We start from the raw sequence: 17,003 nt of genomic DNA, 5'->3' as shown, positions 1-17,003 counted from the left end.
TCGCCCTGTATGTAGGTGTACTGCACAGTACCTTGACTTTTCCGACCGAAGTTACGAGTACCTACGAGTACTCCGTAGTTACCATTCCGTTGCAATATTACTTGCAATGCCGCAAAATGCCTACTATACAATTCAGGTACCACTAGCTTGGTCCCTTGCTGTGTTAAGCGGGGCCGTTTGAACCAGTCAGCATCCTCAAGCGGCAGCTTACTGCAGAAAGAACAGACTGTCCTTAACTCCGTTCCCCATACTTCACAAACACTATTTAAGTCTTTAATTACCTAGCACTCATTATCCACCCTGTACACTGTTAACCTCATTCCTTGCCAGTCGCCAGCCCGAGGCAGCCTAGCACCTTCAGTCTTCCATTGGAGCTTGGTTGATCATACATTCAACTAGAGTTCTGGCGTCGTCGCCCACATTAGCTGGAGTATAGGAAGGCTTTCCGTTTCTGACTTCACCCGAGCTTCAGACTACCGCCAGCCATCTCAGCCAACATGCGATCTCTCGCCCCCTTGGCTCTCAGCCTCCTCGGCGCATCAAGCGTAGTGTACGCTGCGGACGCTGCGGATGCCGAGTCTGATGTCATCTCACTTAACACGGACACGTTCGAAAGCTTCATGACGGAACATGATCTGGTGCTTGCAGAATTCTTTGCGCCCTGGTGTGGCCACTGCAAGGCTCTCGCTCCCAAGTATGAGGAAGCGGCTGCAGAGTTGAAGGCAAAGGATATTCCTTTGGTAAAGATCGACTGCACTGTAGAGGAGGATCTGTGTCGGAGTCAGGGCGTTGAGGGCTACCCGACTTTGAAGATCTTCCGTGGACCCGAATCGAGCAAGCCTTACCAAGGTGCGCGTCAAGCAGAATCGTGAGTTCACCTGAGTACTTTCCTGTCATCATTCTTCTCCGCTATCTTGGAAGTGAGGGAAATAACAGATTCTTACTTACCTTCAACCTATCAGCATTGTGTCCTACATGATCAAGCAATCTCTTCCTGCCGTGTCACCTGTTGACGGTGAGAATCTTGAAGAGATCAAGACTATGGACAAAATCGTCGTCATCGGTTATATTGATCCGGAAGATAAAACGACACATGACGCATTCGAGGCCTTTGCTGAATCCCAGAGGGATAATTACCTCTTCGCGGAAGCAAGTGACCCTGCCATCGCCAAGGTGGAGGGTGTCCAGCAGCCGGCTTTTGTTCTCTACAAGGACTTCGATGAGAAAAAGGCAGTTTTTGATGGCGAAATTGACCAAGAGGCTCTACTCGGCTGGGTAAAGACCGCTAGCACTCCCCTTGTGGGCGAAATCGGCCCCGAGACCTACTCTGGGTACATCACAGTAAGTGGATTACCCGAAAGTTCCAGTCAAACCAATGCCTACTCTTCCAAAGGTAGGCTTATGTATCCCGTCCCACTGATCAATATTCTCGAAGGCCGGCATTCCCCTCGCATACATTTTCGCCGAAACCAAGGAAGAGCGGGAACAGTTCACGGAGGATTTCAAGCCGATCGCGGAGAAGCACAGAGGCTCTATCAACATCGCTACTATTGATGCCAAGATGTTCGGTGCGCATGCAGGAAACCTCAACCTCGATCCCCAGAACTTTCCTGCCTTTGCCATTCAAGATCCTGCGAAGAATGCCAAATACCCGTATGACCAGTCCAAGGAACTCAAGGTGGAAAATTTGGAGATTTTTATCCAAGACGTTCTTCATGGCAAGATCGAGCCTAGCATCAAGTCAGAGCCTATCCCGGAGACTCAGGATGGCCCAGTGACCGTTGTTGTGGCACACTCTTATAAGGAGCTTGTTGTTGATAACGACAAGGACGTTCTTCTAGAGTTTTATGCGCCATGGTGCGGGCACTGCAAAGCGTATGTTATCCCCTACTTTGTTTCCATATTTGCCAAGCGGACACAACTGACCAGATTCGACAGTCTTGCTCCGAAGTACGATGAGCTTGCTAGTCTTTATGTCAACAACCCTGACCTTGCGGCCAAGGTTACTGTCGCCAAAATTGATGCGACAGCCAACGATGTCCCTGACCCTATCACTGGTTTCCCAACAATCAGACTGTACCCAGCCGGTGCCAAGGATTCTCCAATTGAGTATGAAGGGTCCCGCACAGTTGAGGACCTCGCCAACTTCATTTTCGAGAATGGTAAGCACAAGGTTGATGCCTATGCTAAGCCTGAGGAGCAGCAGGAAGATGCGGACGTCACTACTCCCCCTGTTGCAGCTCCCACTGAAGACGAGGCCCCGGAAGTTGCCAAAGAAGAAGCGGTGGAGCATGATGAACTCTAAGTGTTTTGGAAGTTCCTGGTCCCTTTAATTAATTGTATCTTATTATTCTCAATCTAGCCTGTCCCTCTCTGTTTCCGCTCTAGCTCATTTCTCTTTTCTCACATGCGTATCTGATAAGGTTGATCTGGCGTCCTTTTCGAACCGCCAGACCAAGGAAGTCTGGTAATGCAAGGCCTATGGGACAGCGGACTTTTCACAATTTACATGTCTCGGTGTATGGTGCTCATAGTTTGAGGGCAGGTATACATTAGTGCGTAGCTGGGAGTCAAACCAGTCTATCATTGATTTCTTGATTTTTATTTCCGGCCCCGTCTCGGAACGATGTAACCTAATCCTAGAGCTACCTCAGGGGATAAGTTTGATAATCAGCACATTGAAGCATCTACGCACGTGCCCCTGGTGCCATATGACCGCAAATGCGTGCCTTAAATTCACACAACTTGTTGTATCGCGACCCCACATTTGATCAACTGTCACCCTGAAATTATCAATTCAGTGATGTGATGGAGAGTAATTATGGATGACCTGTGACTCTTACCTAGAGGTATTAGGGTCAACAAAGCATCAGAGATATAGAATGCGTTGTTCTTCCTGACGCTCAAGTGGTTGAGTCTGTTGCCGCCAGTACCTCCAATGCATCTAAATCCTCATCGAACTCATCGGCATTTTCGATCGGGATGGGGATTCTCGAGTCATGATGAAACACTTGCTCGTACTGAGCATTGGGTAATTTCACCGCTAGGTCTTCACAACCATTTGCCTCATGTGGAGCAGGGCGTTGAATATTGGTGAGGGGATTGTTTGTCTTATTCTTGGAACTTAGACTCCAGTCGATTATCTCGCCTGGACCATACCGATTGGATAGCCAATCGTTGCATTTCTTGAAATGTTGGTTGGTGAACTGTAGCCACAAAAATGATCAGCAAGGCATTCTGCGCCTGTATGTTCGAAATGCTGACTCACAAAGCCTCTAGAAGCGCTTAACGGACTTGGATGGACTGATTGCAAAACGCAGTGCTTCTCTCTGTTGATGCCTGTCACCCGTTTCCCGGCCGGCGTCCCCCATGCTAAGAACACAACGCCACGAGTACGAACCCGGGCCACCAAGTCGATAACTTTCTGAGTGAATTGTTCCCAACCTTTGTTCGAGTGACTGGCAGCCTGATGTGCGCGGACAGTCAAACATGTATTGAGAAGAAGTACTCCCCGTTCAGCCCAAGGAGTCAAAAGGCCGCCTTTGTTCGGTGGTCGCTGGAAGGAAGGGTAGTCATTCTTGATCCCCGTATAGATATTGACGAGGGATGGGGGAGCTGGTGTTGGCGGGCGAACGGAAAAAGCCAAACCATGAGCTTGGTTATGATTGTGATAGGGATCCTGCCCAATCACTACTGCTTTGACCTTGTGCAGAGGGGTATGGCGGGACCTAAAGCTGTATTAGTTGCAAAATGCTATTTGACATCTGAGCCTTAAAACCACACCAAGAGTAAATTTCCTCTTCTGGGGGGAAAATCTTAACCCCCGATCGCTTTTCCTTCTGCAGAAAGCGCTTCAAAGCTAGGAATTCCGGCTTCAATACCTCGTCCTTGAGTTGTGCCAACCAACTCTCATCAAGAGTATCAATTTCAAGTTGAAGGAGCTCTCTCTGCTCGGGGTTTAATGTGGCCACCCATTTCTGCTTATCGAAGTTGGTCGGGGCCCTGGTCGGTGGCATAGTTTCGACCACGACTGAGGGCTTTGGAACACTGAAGAAAGAAGTTATGCTACCGTTGACCCTGGACTTCTTTCGATCTGCGGCTAGGTCTTTGAGATGATCCGCATCTCGTTTCGTACCCGCCTGACCGGCCATATTGCAATTGGGTTTGCGGGTTCACAGACAGCGAGTAGACCCCGAAGATAGTATGTGGTAGGGGGAGGGGTGAATGACCAATGTCGATGGCAATGGCAATGGCAATGGCAAGGAGACTCAGATAGGAGGGTTGAAACGAGAAAGAATGGAGCTAGCTCACGGGGCACTTGTGGCATCACCAACTCTGGCGCATTAACTGGGGCGAATAGATTGGCAAAGGCTGGGATGATAGCAGTAGAAATGTGATACTTTCATAATCAGCTGCAGATCGAGCATAATTAACGACCATTCCGAGGAAACAAGCACGCGTCGTGGTCGCGCGCGAGTTTCACGCGTCCTCGGAAATGAAACACCAGCCTAGTCGGGCTGACTGACGTTTGACCGTTCAGGCTGGACTTAGCCTTGCAGGAGAATGAATTGCTATTGACACCAGCAGTAATTTTCAGCACTAGACCTATATACCGGTAGCCAAAGTGGTAAGTACTATGTATACTATATCTATTTCAATCAAATCGATACTCATCCTTGATAATTCATCTGCTAAAACCATCTTAGCTCAAAGGACTGCTACTGCTATTAGAGTGAGTAAATTTTTCTCTCTTCTTAACAGATTAGGCACAATTTCTTAGTTACTGACTGGAGTAAGGTTATAAGTTAAGTGGTTGGTCTATGGATTTGTTCTGTACTGTACATAGCATTATATAAATTACAGTACTGGGTACAGTACAGTACATGTCAACTTTAAACCTAGACTAACATTTGCACAGTAATGTCTGCAGGTTTTTCCCCCCACCTTTCCCCCTACAGCAGGAATTCGTTGAAGCTTTGCTATCGATATTTTCAGACAAGGTCGTACGAAGAGAATCTAGTAATAGTCAGAGAGTCGTATCGGCTTGGTCCTTTTTTTTCACACTCAACATAGGTTCGGCGGGTATGTATAACACCCATTTCACGCCTTGCGTACCGGTCATATCCCACCGAGATAAGCTATACTTATACCCTTGGTAGGTTATGTGTCATATAGAATAAGTCAACAAGATATGGAACTTGTCTGGCTCGCCGATATCCCACAAGGTAGACGACGCAGTAGGGCTTTGAGAGCATGTGTCCACTGTCAGAGGAAAAAGGTGTGAGAGATCCCCCTTCGACCTCATACAACTCACATGCCATGACGAAAGCATATGCTGAGCTATAGAAACATGTGCTCATGATTCCATATAGAAACGGTGCCGTCATCTTGTCACAGAGAATGTCGTTAACCTGCAAAGCAATCAACGCCGTGAAGGCACCATGACAGTTCCTGAGGTACCCCAAAGAGAGCAACAGCCCCAGGACCGTGTTGCCCAATCGCTTCTTGTTGATACCAATTTATCTACAACAGTGACAACGGCTCAGACAACATCTATCACACCAATTCTCCACAAGAGCTCACACACAGAACGCTTTGTTGGGGATTTGAACCCAGAAGCCGTAATACGTGAGAAACTAGATTTCGCCAACGGAATTCAGCTGCGAGACCGGATTGGCCTCTGGGTCAGTTCTCCTTCTGTTCAAACTTGTGAAGAGCATATATCTCACTGCGAAGCTACTCCGGCCCATGATGCCCCAAGCCACCACAGCCCCGGGGCGCGATCGACTGCTTCTTTATTACACCAGCAGCACAAACTTGCATTGAAGGCCTGTGAGCGTTTGCCCGATTCGACGCGAAATCATCTTCTACCCATCTATTTCACAAAACTCAATCATATATTACCCCTTGTCGACCCAGATTCCCTGCTTTCAGCTCACGCTGGAGATTCGGTATCTGTGTACCTAGAACGCGCAGTATGTCTCGTAGCAGCAAAAGATTGCGCAGCCGAGCCTTATCTTCGCCTATGTGAAGAAGGTCAGGTTATGACTTCCCGTCAATTCTGCTCTGAAATATACGGTGAACTTGTGGTTGCCATGAATGTCGGCTTGGAAGCCGACAGGATCACCCGCATCCGTATTCTGGCGCTCATGTCTCTGCATTGCGAAGGCTATGAAGGCGTCGAATCAGCCTCGATGCATCTTTGCCAGGCAATTCACCAGGCTCAGACAGTGGGCCTACATCTTCATCGTCCTGGTCGGAGGCCGGAGGATTCTCTATCGAGTCTCTTTTGGTGCTTATGGACTTTGGACAGAATGCATGCCTGCTTAGGCGGCCGACCCGTTTTTATGTCTGAACGTGACATCGGAATTGGAAAACCTCGAGTTGATCATTTTGCAACAAAATCGGCTTTCGACATATGGTTAGCGATCTCGGATTTACTATCAACGGTGATCTCGTTCTACAGACCAGCCTCGGATCACACGGTTGGATGGGAAGCAGATTTCCCCACGTTTGAGAGCATCACAGGGGATCGGTGTTCCGACTTGGACTTTGCAACTTTAGGTATGTTCCGTTCTGATCAGATGCCATATTACAGAGTGATCACACGGACAGATAGAAGCCATTCTTATGGGCAATTGCTAATGGCAGCAAAGGTCTTCTAGAGCTGTATTACCATGCTGTCGGCATCCTTTCCTGCAGATACAGATTATCTCATCCTGCAGATTTGTCGAAACCTTCGTATGTTCGTCAGGGACTTGCCGCAGTCCGAGTTCATTCCATTGTGGCCACGGAATGCTCCGGAAGTCTACCACCACTGCCAATTATTCCTTATGCATTAACGCTATCTATGGGTGTTTCGTACCAGCAATTTCGCTCAAGCAAACTCATTACTCACCTCGATCGAGCCAGGGCCGGCCTGGAAGCTTCCTGTGTTCTGCTCGAGAGAATAAGTGCCTACTGGTCAACCGCAGAGGCGATGGCCCGACTGGGACGAAAGGCACTTCATCAGATCGACGTTTCGAATCCTAAATACCAGCTGCACGATCATGAAAATGAGCAATCGCTAGACCTACCGAGCGTCTGCACTCCGCGGTCTTCGGGAAAGACCATGCCAGTCTTGTTGCCACCTTCCTCTAATGCTGGGCAGGGCATACATACGGATATCTTGCTGCCTATGTACACACAACCGCATCCAACACCCAATGCCTTGGAGGTACAAAACATCAGCAGCACCGATCCTGAGTGCGGCCAATTCGCCGATATAGACTTTCTATTTGGAGAGTTCCTCGACCTTTCTCTTCCCACTAATTTTTTGGATCCTATTTTTCTAAGCTCGGAACAGCCAGAAGCATGACACTGCACGGCAAGTGAGCATTGACTCGGCGATCACAGTCCATAAAAAATGACTGCGTGAGAAGGTGGTTGTTCTTGGGGGTTCAGGCTTGGCATTTTGGAATCCACTTATCCACTACCCAGGCACGCCTTTCAACATGCCGGAGTATTCTCGTTAGCGAATTGCCGGTCGTCATCAGTGTGGAAGACCGAGCACTAGTGCCTTCTCAGTGATAAGGACCCAGCTTGTACCAGGATCCCTAGGATTGCGTTTCATAGGTGACAGTTGCCAACACTTGATGAAGACCAGGATCTGGTAGCGGCCGTGCCAACTCAGGAAGTGTATGCATGCGATGTATGCATACATCTCATGATTGGAAGTATGGTTGTTAGCATCATAATAGTGAACAAATAAATTACCGTATGGTGGTCTGTGTCCGTGAGTCTCAGGTGAAGTCTAGACCCCATCCCGCGCCCCTTTTCGCCTTCTCACACTAGAAGAATACGGGAGACTTTAGAAGAACTTATTGGAGGAACTGTCGGCTGATTTGTCCACCGAACCTTTCGCATGTAAAGTAAATTCAGATGTGACTGTTGTCCTTTTGAGTTACCTTCGCTATTCTTCCTTGTTTCGTTTATAAATTGAGAAGCCACTCCACCACCACCTTCTCCTCGGATCCTTCTCTCCCTTCTACTACTTCTGCACACCTCAGCGACTTGTACGATTTGGATTCCTCAAAATTCAAAATTGTCAAAATTTCAGTCAAAGACACACCTGTTCTAACCAATGACGAAAACCATTTATCAAACTGTATGAGATAACACTTTCATGCCAATCTACCAATCTATCATTGCGCTGGCTGCAAAGAGTCTCGTAAACGACAAAACAGCTCTCTCTGCTATCGAATCCTCCACCAGGGTGTCGAAAGGCCCGTTCCTCGCCCAAGGATTCTCTTACAAAATTCCCGGCTTCTTCTTTTGTTCGTCGTTTACTATCTGATCCTCGGAGTGCCACTCCTTGCCATCCATTCAACGCTTGCCTGCCCTTCCGGTCGTCGTGCAGATTTCAGCGCCGAGCTGTTCTACAGCTTGAACTGCAATGGGTTCCTCCAATCTGGCTGCACTGTCGGATGGGGTATAGCCTCCACATCTCACCTGAATTTCAATCTGTAGAGCCAATAGTTCTCCACAATCGCCACAGTCATTCCTCCTGCGAAACGTAAATGGATGTTTTGGAGTAAATCCAACTTGTGGATTGAGCTGTGCACCTATACAAGCGTGCGAATCTTTATGGCCGGCGTGGTCGCAAAGCGAGGGAATCAGGCCGCCTCAGGTGCTGGCGCCCCTTCTCCAGGACGAGGAGGCTGCATCGCATCCGGCCAAAGGCATACCGGCCAGTTTTCGTTGCACCCAATACCCCAATTGCAGGGTCCCTTTGAAGAATCGATTGCGGAGACCCGCCATACAGCACGATGGGACGCAGTCGAGCTTGATGCTCAAACTAGACGCCGAGATCTCCTTGAGACACCCAAATATGAGCGGCTCTGTGGTCGTAAATGGCGCCAAAGAGCCGATGAACGGTAAGTAGTCGAGCCACAGTCTCCACAAACGCTATTCAGTGACATGGCATGCTGAAGTGTGGCAGGTATCATCCACTCTGGAAGCTTACCGCGCAAATGTCTTTTGGCGTTCATCTCCTTGTTAGAGGATTGGCCAAGTCAGATGTGGAGGTCTTGAGAATTCTTCAGTCCCATGTGGATGAAGTGGATGGATTCTTAGGGAGAACTGCGGAGGATTTTTCCATCATACAGCTTGATGTGCGCACACGCATACAGTACCTTAGTCTACCTCTGGAAAACCTAGATGTTTTCGATGAGATGCTGGGGGACCGTAGCTTTCGTCTCTCCATCACTGATTATAACGAGAGGATTGAACATGCAATCGGGAGATTCACAATCGCAGTCCAGGACGCTCTGAAGGATATAAAGAAAGGACGTGAAGCGATCGGTGTCCTCTGGAGATACCTTTTCAAATCGGCGAACGAGAACGGCCCAATGCCGGGTAGATTGGTAGCGATCTATAATGCCATGCTATCAAACGCAGAGGGCTGGAACAATGCATTCTCAGAGCTCGAGCGCAAAGGCGTGGCCCTCCAATATGCACTTGGTCAGCTCGGCTTGGCTATAATTGAAATGCAGCGGCGTGTCGGTGTGGCAAGTCGAAAGTCCGTGGTCAGTATCAAAATGTACCATGACGCTCAAAGCTTTGAGTCTTAACACAAATATAGGTTTCCTTCGCACAGCGCTCCAACCGGCTTTTGCGAGGACGATCGCTCAAAGAACGAGTATTTGAGAAGGACTCAAGCGCCGGAACCTGTTCTCCCATATCATACAAACCTCTGCCTCGTGCACCAGACTTTCCGCAATCAGCGCCTAATTTGTGGCCGAATGAACGCCGAAGGTTGATGCAGAAAAGTGTTCCAAACTTGAGAGCGGCTGGAAGAAGTACGGAAGAAAGCGCTTCCCAGATGATGGACCGAGCAGCGTCTGTCGGTGAAGTGACGGGCAGAAAGGCCTCCAAAGTATTCGTTCCCAGCATTCGGCGCAATGTAGTGACGCTCTCGAAATCCATATCGAAGCCGACGGAACCTCAAGACCAGTCAGTCCAGAGACCATCCACAGCGCCATCCAGGGCGTCAAGGGCACGGAGTATCTCTCTGGATCACCTCAAATTCTTGCATAAAAGCCGGAAACGCGAAGGAGAATCAGCACCTGTCCCAGCCGAACACCCCCCTATGCCACACGTATCATTGAGGCGGGAGACGATGAAAGCCCAATTGCTGCAGTTCTTCAGGTCTGACCGCGTGCAGGATGCTTGGGAGACTGCAGCACGCAATGAGAACGAGGCTACTGTTGAGAATAGTTCCGGGCTCGAGAAGGACGGACCGTGGAGCAAATTTCAAATGGCATCGTCCAAGAATACCGGTGCGGCGCATGGAACACATCCCGACGTTCTCGAGCCAACCTCCGCCGAAGACATGGCATGGATTCCGAAAAAGGACTGTGAAACGCTCAACACCTACTCACTCAAGCCAAAACCCAATACAGCGCCTCGCTTCCACTTGTTCCCCGCCCAGACAAGCCTGCCTCAAGATATGAAGGCGCTAAAGATCAGGGGTACCACCTACGAGAGTCTCGGAAAGCAAAAAGAACCCCTGCAACCAGTGATTACAGCCCTTCCTTCGATACTCGGGCCAGAGGCACACAAAGCGGACTTGCATCAATCTCCAGCTGCGCAACAATGAGCATATTATTCCCCTGTGATGTCTAAATCGTGGATCGAATGACGTTCAGGAGGATTGCTTGTTTTCAGGATGGAATGACCGATGCCACAGGCTGTCAAGGTGCGTAATACGCCGAGGGTGCCAAGTGAGGTCCGTCATGAATACAGCCTTCGTTACAACGTAAAAAGATTTATGATGGGGGGAGTTTGAGTTTTTAAGATGATACACCTCCTGTGCTTACGCGGCGGAGGTCTTGTAGATTTGGTTCACAACCATAGCAACAGCCGATTGATGAAATCAACGAAAAAAGAATTTCGAGTTATACGGTAACTACCAGAGCTTCATCGCAAGAAAAAGCACCAGACCAATTCGTAGAAGGTACCGCAACAATGACCTTCCAACATCTTGTAATAAACCCGAAGACAGATAGTATAGGGATAACAGGCGGACAATCTTACTTACACCGCTTCTCAACGATGTTAGACCCATGCTCCTCGAACTCTTTCTTCGAGATCCATAGCTGGTGGAAAGTTCCGAGACTGGCCAGAATACTTCCACCGATCCAAGAGCCGAATTTTCGTTCTGCGGTGTTTCCTGGGGCTGAGATACGCACGCGCGGCCCTGGGTACATCTGCATTAACTCTTGGTTCAAGCGGTCTGTGAAACCATAGAGCAAGCTTGAGGCGCCTGTCACAACAACATTCGCCAAGAGATGTGGGCGAACGTCCACATCGACACCATTCAGTGCATTCTTGATCAACTCGGGCACGGTCTGCGCCTGTGTGGCTGGTGGGAAAATCGATTCAGGGTCCGGAATCGCGGCCTTGGCGTCAAAGAGCGACTCGACGACTCGATAACGATCGACACCAAAGACCTGATTATAGCCGTCAGGAAACTCGAAAGGCCGCCCGGGACTGGTTTTGGCAAGGTCTTCGTTCAAAACTCCATTTGGACCCGTTCCAGAAAGCTTATTGGGCCCAGGCCAAACCTGGACCACGCATTCCTTAAATTCGCACAGCGTGCGCTCCTCGAGTAAAGTGCGATAGGTAGCATGTGGAGCCTTCTCAGGTGAAAAAGTCTTATACTTGGCTTGTGGAGGCTGTCCGGCATCCACAGCAATTTTGGAGGAAATGAGATAATGGGGTGTTATGGTGATCGGTTGCGGTGTATTCGTCTTGAAGAGAGCGCGGAGCTGCGACGAGATATATTCTCCTCCAAGCGGGGAATGCTGAACTCCTCGCTTCAGAATCATCCCATCATGAACCGGAGTGATAGATATATTGGAAGCACCGATGTCGATAACCAATGCCGAGGCTTTGCCGGCCGCGAAGCTAGAAATGGGAAGTCAATCAACAGATTAGATCGCGGTAGATGTTGGCGGCAGATGACTTACGCTGCGAGAACGCCATTCCTCGCTAGATAGAAGGCTGGAGTGCCCCATTTCTCCATAGCAATCTCGATGGTCTTCTCGCGAGCCTTAGTGGGGTTCCAACCAGGTTCCGACATCAACAACGGGCTGTCCGCGAGAGGCTTTTCTTCGGTTTCGACACCCTCCATTTCCGTAGGCAGCTCGTTGTCTGGAGTGTCATTCAATCCATTGTGTAAGGGATTTCCAGGTCTGGGTCCTGTGAGGCGCGAGGTGAATGAATATTCCCATACTTTCTCGGCCATGTCCCAGTCTTCTACTATCCCGTCCTGACCCATGGGATTGTGGACTGAAAGACCAGGACGGGGGGTGACGAAGACATCGTCCCCGAATATCAACTTTTCCTGACTGTCGTAGGTGTATTTGCCGTAATACGTCGGAATTAATGATTTCGGTGTATCCTCACCAGCGAATCCAGCGCGTGTTGTGGAATAGCCCGGGTCAAGTACGATCGCAGAAACCTCATCTGTCCATATGCCGTGGTCAGCCAGCTATTTCGTTTCTGATCGGTCATCATTGACGCAAAATCCAGTCTCTTAGCAGTTTGCAGCAATAATTGGCGACATACCTCCGCCGTATTCGGCTGTTGAGGGTGGAATGGATGGGTTCATGGCCGAAGGTCAAGGGCACAGCTTGTTCGGGTGAAGAAGTGGGTGCAACGGTAGCTTGGAGCAAAATTGGCTCGGTTCAATGCGTGCCACAAGAAGGAAAGAAAGGAAAGAAGGTAGTTAAAAAGAGGCCATAGACAAGCCAACTACTTCTGGAGGGCGAGAGGCTTTTGATGGAGGGGGAATGAATGTATCGCACGGCTGGCGGGAAATGAATGGTGATTGCATTGAAGGAATGAATAATCGCCGCGCTTGCCCCCGGCGCCGCAAGCTGGTACCCGCCAGCGCAAAACGCCATCAACTCAACACCAACCACTACCAATATCATCATCGTCGTCGTTGTCATCATCTCCAATATCATATAAAAATCCTTTCTCTCTTGTCCTGGTATATGAACAATCTTGGAACTGATAATATTTTGCTTATGCGACTATGGATACTGAGATCAATCCGGCCTCTCTCTTCCGCCCAGTGAAGAAGAGAAAGTTCCTGCGACGCCGACCGGGGGACAGCTTAGAGGATGCGCAGGGTACCACCGCGGAAGTTTATGGCCAGCCATCAGACGGACTATCCTCCCTGCCTCAGTCGGATGGGTTGGATACGAGCCATAATTTAGATGCTGCTCGTCTTCGGCGGTTACAACGGGCTCGCAAAGGGGGAATTGAATTCTCAACCGCTTCGCGGCCAACGTCGAAAGACGTTAACCAGAAAACTATCACATGCACGACGGCCGAGAATACGGAGAATGAGAGATTGCAAGCGATGTCTGATCGGTTCACGGCGCATACAGGGCAGACGGTGGACGTTGACAAGCATATGTACGAACGTACCCTTCCTATTTCATCTGCCCATGATTATTACCGGTTGGCGATGTTGGCTAACGAGATAAGGATGGCTTACATAGAATCCGAAATGGCCAAGCGTCATCGAGGCAGCGTGTCAGCCGAGGACGTTCGCGACAGCTCGGCCTCAACAATCACAGCGACAGCTGCACCGTCGATGGCTGACCTACCACAACGTGAACCGGCCTCGTTGGGTAAACTACACGAAATTGACCTTGGTCAGGAGTCTAAATTGCAAAACATCGCTCGGACTGAAGCGGCTACTAGAAAGCTCGCTGGGAACGATAATGACCTGCTGCTTGCGACAGAAAGCGGCTCCAAGGCGACACATTCAGGAAAGGAGCAGAGGCCATGGCGCAACCGGAAGCGACGAACCAGCGAGGACGTTGAACGAGATCGACTGGTTGAAGAAATTCTACGAGAGAGTAAATGTGAGTTTTCATCTCATAGTGTGAAAACTTCTAATCTTGAGATCTTACTCTATCTTAGTGGACGTCTATGATGGCCCTTTAGAGGGCGAGGAAAATGAGGCAGGAGACGCAGATGGTCAAGCCGCCGACGATAGGGTGGCAGAGCAATTCCGGAAAGATTTCCTTGATGCCATTCAGTCCCGTCGTCGGGTGGCGCGAGCGAGAAATACGAAATCTACCAAGACCGAAGCCTCCCGAGGGCCGAAGTTAGGGGGCAGTCGAAGTGCTCGAGCTGCTATGCGTGAGATGCAGGAAAAATCAGGACGGAAATGAGCTTTTGCTACGAAACTATTAATTTTGCATTGGGAGAGGGGCAGGATACATCACAGCGCGTAGTACTTAGCAGTAATGATAAAACTAGGAAATGAGCAAATGAGATCGACCAGTGGATTATCTATATTCGGTACTTTATTGATATCCCCGCCGCACCACTCTTCAACCACTTCGCCCCTCCTGCCAATTCTCCTCTCTACACTTCGCCTTCCGTGCACAATGGCTACATTGCATGCTGCACATTGGGCCACCTCCCTCACTCCCTCCTCACTCCCTCCTGGTGTCCTCAATGCAGCCGCTCGAAGTTTTTACAATTGGGTGGGTTGCGCGGTTGGGGGCAGCAGTCACCCCGCTGTTTCCATCGCACGCAACTCCCTTTCCCGCTTCTTTGGCGCCCCGACTTCGACCTTACTAGGCTCTGAGGGACTTCAGGTGGATGCGCAGCATGCAGCTTTGATCAATGGTATCGCGTCGCACGTCCATGATTATGATGACACGCATCTAGAAACCATCATTCATCCGACGGCGCCTGTGGCGGCTGCCCTTCTGAGTATCGCCCAGTCGCTCGATCGACCAGTATCGGGCGTTGAATTTCTCACTGCCCTTGCTGCCGGGATCGAAATCGAGTGCAGGATTGGCCTGGCAGTCTGGCCGAGCCACTACGACGTGGGCTGGTGAGTGTGGCCCTGATAAATCCTACGTAGTAAGTCAACTAATCGGTCGTCTGATCAGGCATATCACTGGCTCCACGGGATCCATTGGGGCAGCCGTAGCGGTGTCGCGGCTCATGAGCCTCTCCCCAGAGAAGACAGCCCATGCAATTGGCATTGCTGCCACTCAAGTAACCGGCCTTCGCGAAATGTTTGGGTCGCACACCAAATCCTTCCATCCGGGTCGGGCAGCCCAAAACGGACTTTTGGCCGCTATCCTGGCATCAGACGGGTATACCAGCTCCATGCAGGCCTTGGAGGCTAAGCGAGGCTGGGTCCAGGTCACTAGCCATGATAATAGGCTGGAAGAACAGATGGCTAGATTGCAAGCAGGAGATCAATGGGAACTCGAGAAAAACACCTTCAAGCCTTTCCCGTGCGGTATCGTCAAACATCCGGTCATCGATGGTTGCATCTGGCTGCATGGCGAGTTGCGCAAGAGGGGGCTACCGCTAGAAGCTCTGAACAAGATCCAAGTCACTGTTCATCCATTGGTATTGGAATTGACCGGCAAAACTCAACCTGTTGATGGGTTGCAGGCAAAATTCAGTGTTTATCATGGCGGGGCAGTTGCTCTGATATATGGCAAGGTAACGCCAGCGCAATACGAGGACGCAGTCGTAACCGATCCCGACACAATCCGGATGCGCGAGAAAATTGTTGTTACAGTAGCGGAAACTATTCGCACGGACGAATGCCAGATTGTGGCCGAGCTTGGGGCAGGCGATAATACTATTGTACGACACGTGGACCATGCCGTTGGCAGTCTCGATGCACCGATGACCGACTGTCAACTGATGGAAAAATTCACCGATCAGTGCATCCCCATCTTAGGGTCAGAACAGACAAAGAAGGCCAGTGACTGGTGCTGGAATATAGCGGCAAAGGACGACATCCGAGAAATTGGACGTTTCCTTTAGATTTCTCGCCACCTAGAAGTCACAAGCTTGTATACAAAATAGGGCCTCATCAGCAAATACTGGTAGGACAGCTGCATGCTCTAGATAATCTCTACTCCAATTTTCTGTTCATTATCGAGGGTGGGGTTATTTGTTCTGGCCCTTGTTTCAAGCAATATCTCAGCCTGGATTGTACCGAATGACTGGGTGAATGGAGCTGTTCCCGACTGAGTCCTTGGGATTGAGTATACTACTTTGATTAACTGTGTTACTCAGTACAATTTACCAAGAACTTCATTTAGTGATTGAGGGCCCAACAAAATAGAGATTATGACTTAGATAACTCTATCTGGGGACCAAGAGATTACTCATGACTTGGATTTCTAGCAAAACTCGGGCCATTGCGCCGAAATATAATTCAGCTGGCCAAGCAGAGTATGTGAAAGCTTTTTTGACCTTCAAGTGGACAGGAACCTGTCTGTATCCATTCCGTATTTAACCCTATACCCACGTGGATGCACCTGTTTCTGTCAACGGGGAAAAATGAGCTTTCTTCGTGTTGAACTACTATGGAGTACCGTAGTACGTCTTAGGGTCGACGCAAGTAGCCGTAAGATTTACATAGGCGTGATTTAACTTCCTCGCTCGTGTCATAGAGATGATGAAAGGGGGTCTTTCCTCCCCTCCCTCATAAGGCCAAGCTTCACTCTCTAAGCCTCCCGAAGGACATGGTGATCCACCTCGTTCTACCACTCAAGCGAAGCTTCAGAGCTAAGACCAAATCCATCTAGTCGATGGCGATGGAGTACTCGTACTTAACATTGATGCAGGATCGGACCCTCGATTGATCGATCATGTAAAGCCATAGAGAAGATTAACTTAATGCATTCTGCCTGGTCTGCTTGAGTCCTTGTCTGGTAGACTAGGAAGTAACAAGTCGTCACTACCTGAGTTTACTAGGTACAGTACGGAGTACATTAATTTGTTTCCTGCGGAGGTTTGTCGCCGAAATGCGTGGGACGGGTGTGGCCTAAGTCTGGCTGTCTACGGAGTACGTTTGGCTCATTGTCCGGGACACTGGGGCGACGGTGGGGCTGGGCGGTAAAATATTAATTAGAAGTGAAAACAATAGAAATGTAGCTTGTTTTTTTTTTTTT

At 49.5% G+C, this 17,003-nt stretch overlaps 7 protein-coding genes across 7 annotated transcripts; 5 read left to right on the top strand and 2 right to left on the bottom strand.

Moving 5' to 3' along the window:
• Positions 1 to 497: 497 nt before the first annotated feature.
• Positions 498 to 2,305, top strand: pdiA (protein disulfide isomerase PDI1; the record flags this gene model as incomplete). Its single annotated transcript, XM_020202632.1, has 4 exons — positions 498 to 868; positions 963 to 1,341; positions 1,436 to 1,875; positions 1,939 to 2,305. 4 exons carry the CDS (start codon positions 498 to 500, stop codon positions 2,303 to 2,305), a joined length of 1,557 nt encoding a protein of 518 aa, XP_020056396.1.
• Positions 2,306 to 2,565: 260 nt separating this feature from the next.
• Positions 2,566 to 4,204, bottom strand: ASPACDRAFT_79002 (uracil-DNA glycosylase). The gene is made up of 4 exons (XM_020205305.1): positions 3,784 to 4,204; positions 3,269 to 3,728; positions 2,844 to 3,206; positions 2,566 to 2,783 (listed from the first exon to the last, which is right to left on the bottom strand). Exons 1-3 carry the CDS (start codon positions 4,149 to 4,151, stop codon positions 2,904 to 2,906), a joined length of 1,131 nt encoding a protein of 376 aa, XP_020056395.1. The 5' UTR covers positions 4,152 to 4,204; the 3' UTR covers positions 2,566 to 2,783; positions 2,844 to 2,903.
• A 763-nt stretch (positions 4,205 to 4,967) lies between these two features.
• Positions 4,968 to 7,357, top strand: ASPACDRAFT_1870057 (transcription factor domain-containing protein; the record flags this gene model as incomplete). Its single annotated transcript, XM_020197943.1, has 4 exons — positions 4,968 to 5,082; positions 5,160 to 5,278; positions 5,373 to 6,564; positions 6,666 to 7,357. The coding sequence occupies exons 2-4, from the start codon at positions 5,192 to 5,194 to the stop codon at positions 7,355 to 7,357; spliced, it is 1,971 nt and encodes a 656-aa protein (XP_020056394.1). The 5' UTR covers positions 4,968 to 5,082; positions 5,160 to 5,191.
• Positions 7,358 to 8,685: 1,328 nt separating this feature from the next.
• ASPACDRAFT_13305 (uncharacterized protein) lies at positions 8,686 to 10,615 on the top strand (the record flags this gene model as incomplete). The annotated part of the gene is made up of 3 exons (XM_020197125.1): positions 8,686 to 8,915; positions 8,981 to 9,566; positions 9,623 to 10,615. Coding segments are annotated over 3 exons (1,809 nt in total), but the record flags the coding sequence as incomplete, so codon positions are not given.
• A 457-nt stretch (positions 10,616 to 11,072) lies between these two features.
• On the bottom strand, positions 11,073 to 12,655 carry ASPACDRAFT_29314 (actin family protein; the record flags this gene model as incomplete). The annotated part of the gene is made up of 3 exons (XM_020199630.1): positions 11,073 to 11,949; positions 12,012 to 12,510; positions 12,613 to 12,655. 3 exons carry the CDS (start codon positions 12,653 to 12,655, stop codon positions 11,073 to 11,075), a joined length of 1,419 nt encoding a protein of 472 aa, XP_020056392.1.
• Positions 12,656 to 13,087: 432 nt separating this feature from the next.
• On the top strand, positions 13,088 to 14,237 carry ASPACDRAFT_18047 (telomere length and silencing 1 family protein; the record flags this gene model as incomplete). Its single annotated transcript, XM_020197189.2, has 3 exons — positions 13,088 to 13,470; positions 13,543 to 13,925; positions 13,984 to 14,237. Coding segments are annotated over 3 exons (1,020 nt in total), but the record flags the coding sequence as incomplete, so codon positions are not given.
• Positions 14,238 to 14,417: 180 nt separating this feature from the next.
• ASPACDRAFT_78997 (MmgE/PrpD family protein) lies at positions 14,418 to 16,278 on the top strand. The gene is made up of 2 exons (XM_020205304.1): positions 14,418 to 14,911; positions 14,970 to 16,278. Exons 1-2 carry the CDS (start codon positions 14,457 to 14,459, stop codon positions 15,865 to 15,867), a joined length of 1,353 nt encoding a protein of 450 aa, XP_020056390.1. The 5' UTR covers positions 14,418 to 14,456; the 3' UTR covers positions 15,868 to 16,278.
• Positions 16,279 to 17,003: the final 725 nt, after the last annotated feature.

This window comes from Aspergillus aculeatus (genome assembly GCF_001890905.1).
Source record: "Aspergillus aculeatus ATCC 16872 unplaced genomic scaffold ASPACscaffold_8, whole genome shotgun sequence".
Classification (NCBI taxonomy): Eukaryota; Fungi; Ascomycota; class Eurotiomycetes; order Eurotiales; family Aspergillaceae; genus Aspergillus; species Aspergillus aculeatus.
Note: the sequence above shows the minus strand (reverse complement) of the source record. Positions and strands in the feature narration are given on the sequence as shown.

Coding starts and splice junctions, on each gene's coding strand:
- ASPACDRAFT_79002 (XM_020205305.1), bottom strand. CDS start 4,151: ATGGCCGGTCAGGCGGGTACGAAACGAGATGCGGATCATCTCAAAGAC. Junction 3,729..3,783: donor GAAGAGGAAATTTACTCTTG/GTGTGGTTTTAA, acceptor ATACAGCTTTAG/GTCCCGCCATACCCCTCTGC. Junction 3,207..3,268: donor TAAGCGCTTCTAGAGGCTTT/GTGAGTCAGCAT, acceptor TTGTGGCTACAG/TTCACCAACCAACATTTCAA.
- ASPACDRAFT_78997 (XM_020205304.1), top strand. CDS start 14,457: ATGGCTACATTGCATGCTGCACATTGGGCCACCTCCCTCACTCCCTCC. Junction 14,912..14,969: donor AGCCACTACGACGTGGGCTG/GTGAGTGTGGCC, acceptor TCGTCTGATCAG/GCATATCACTGGCTCCACGG.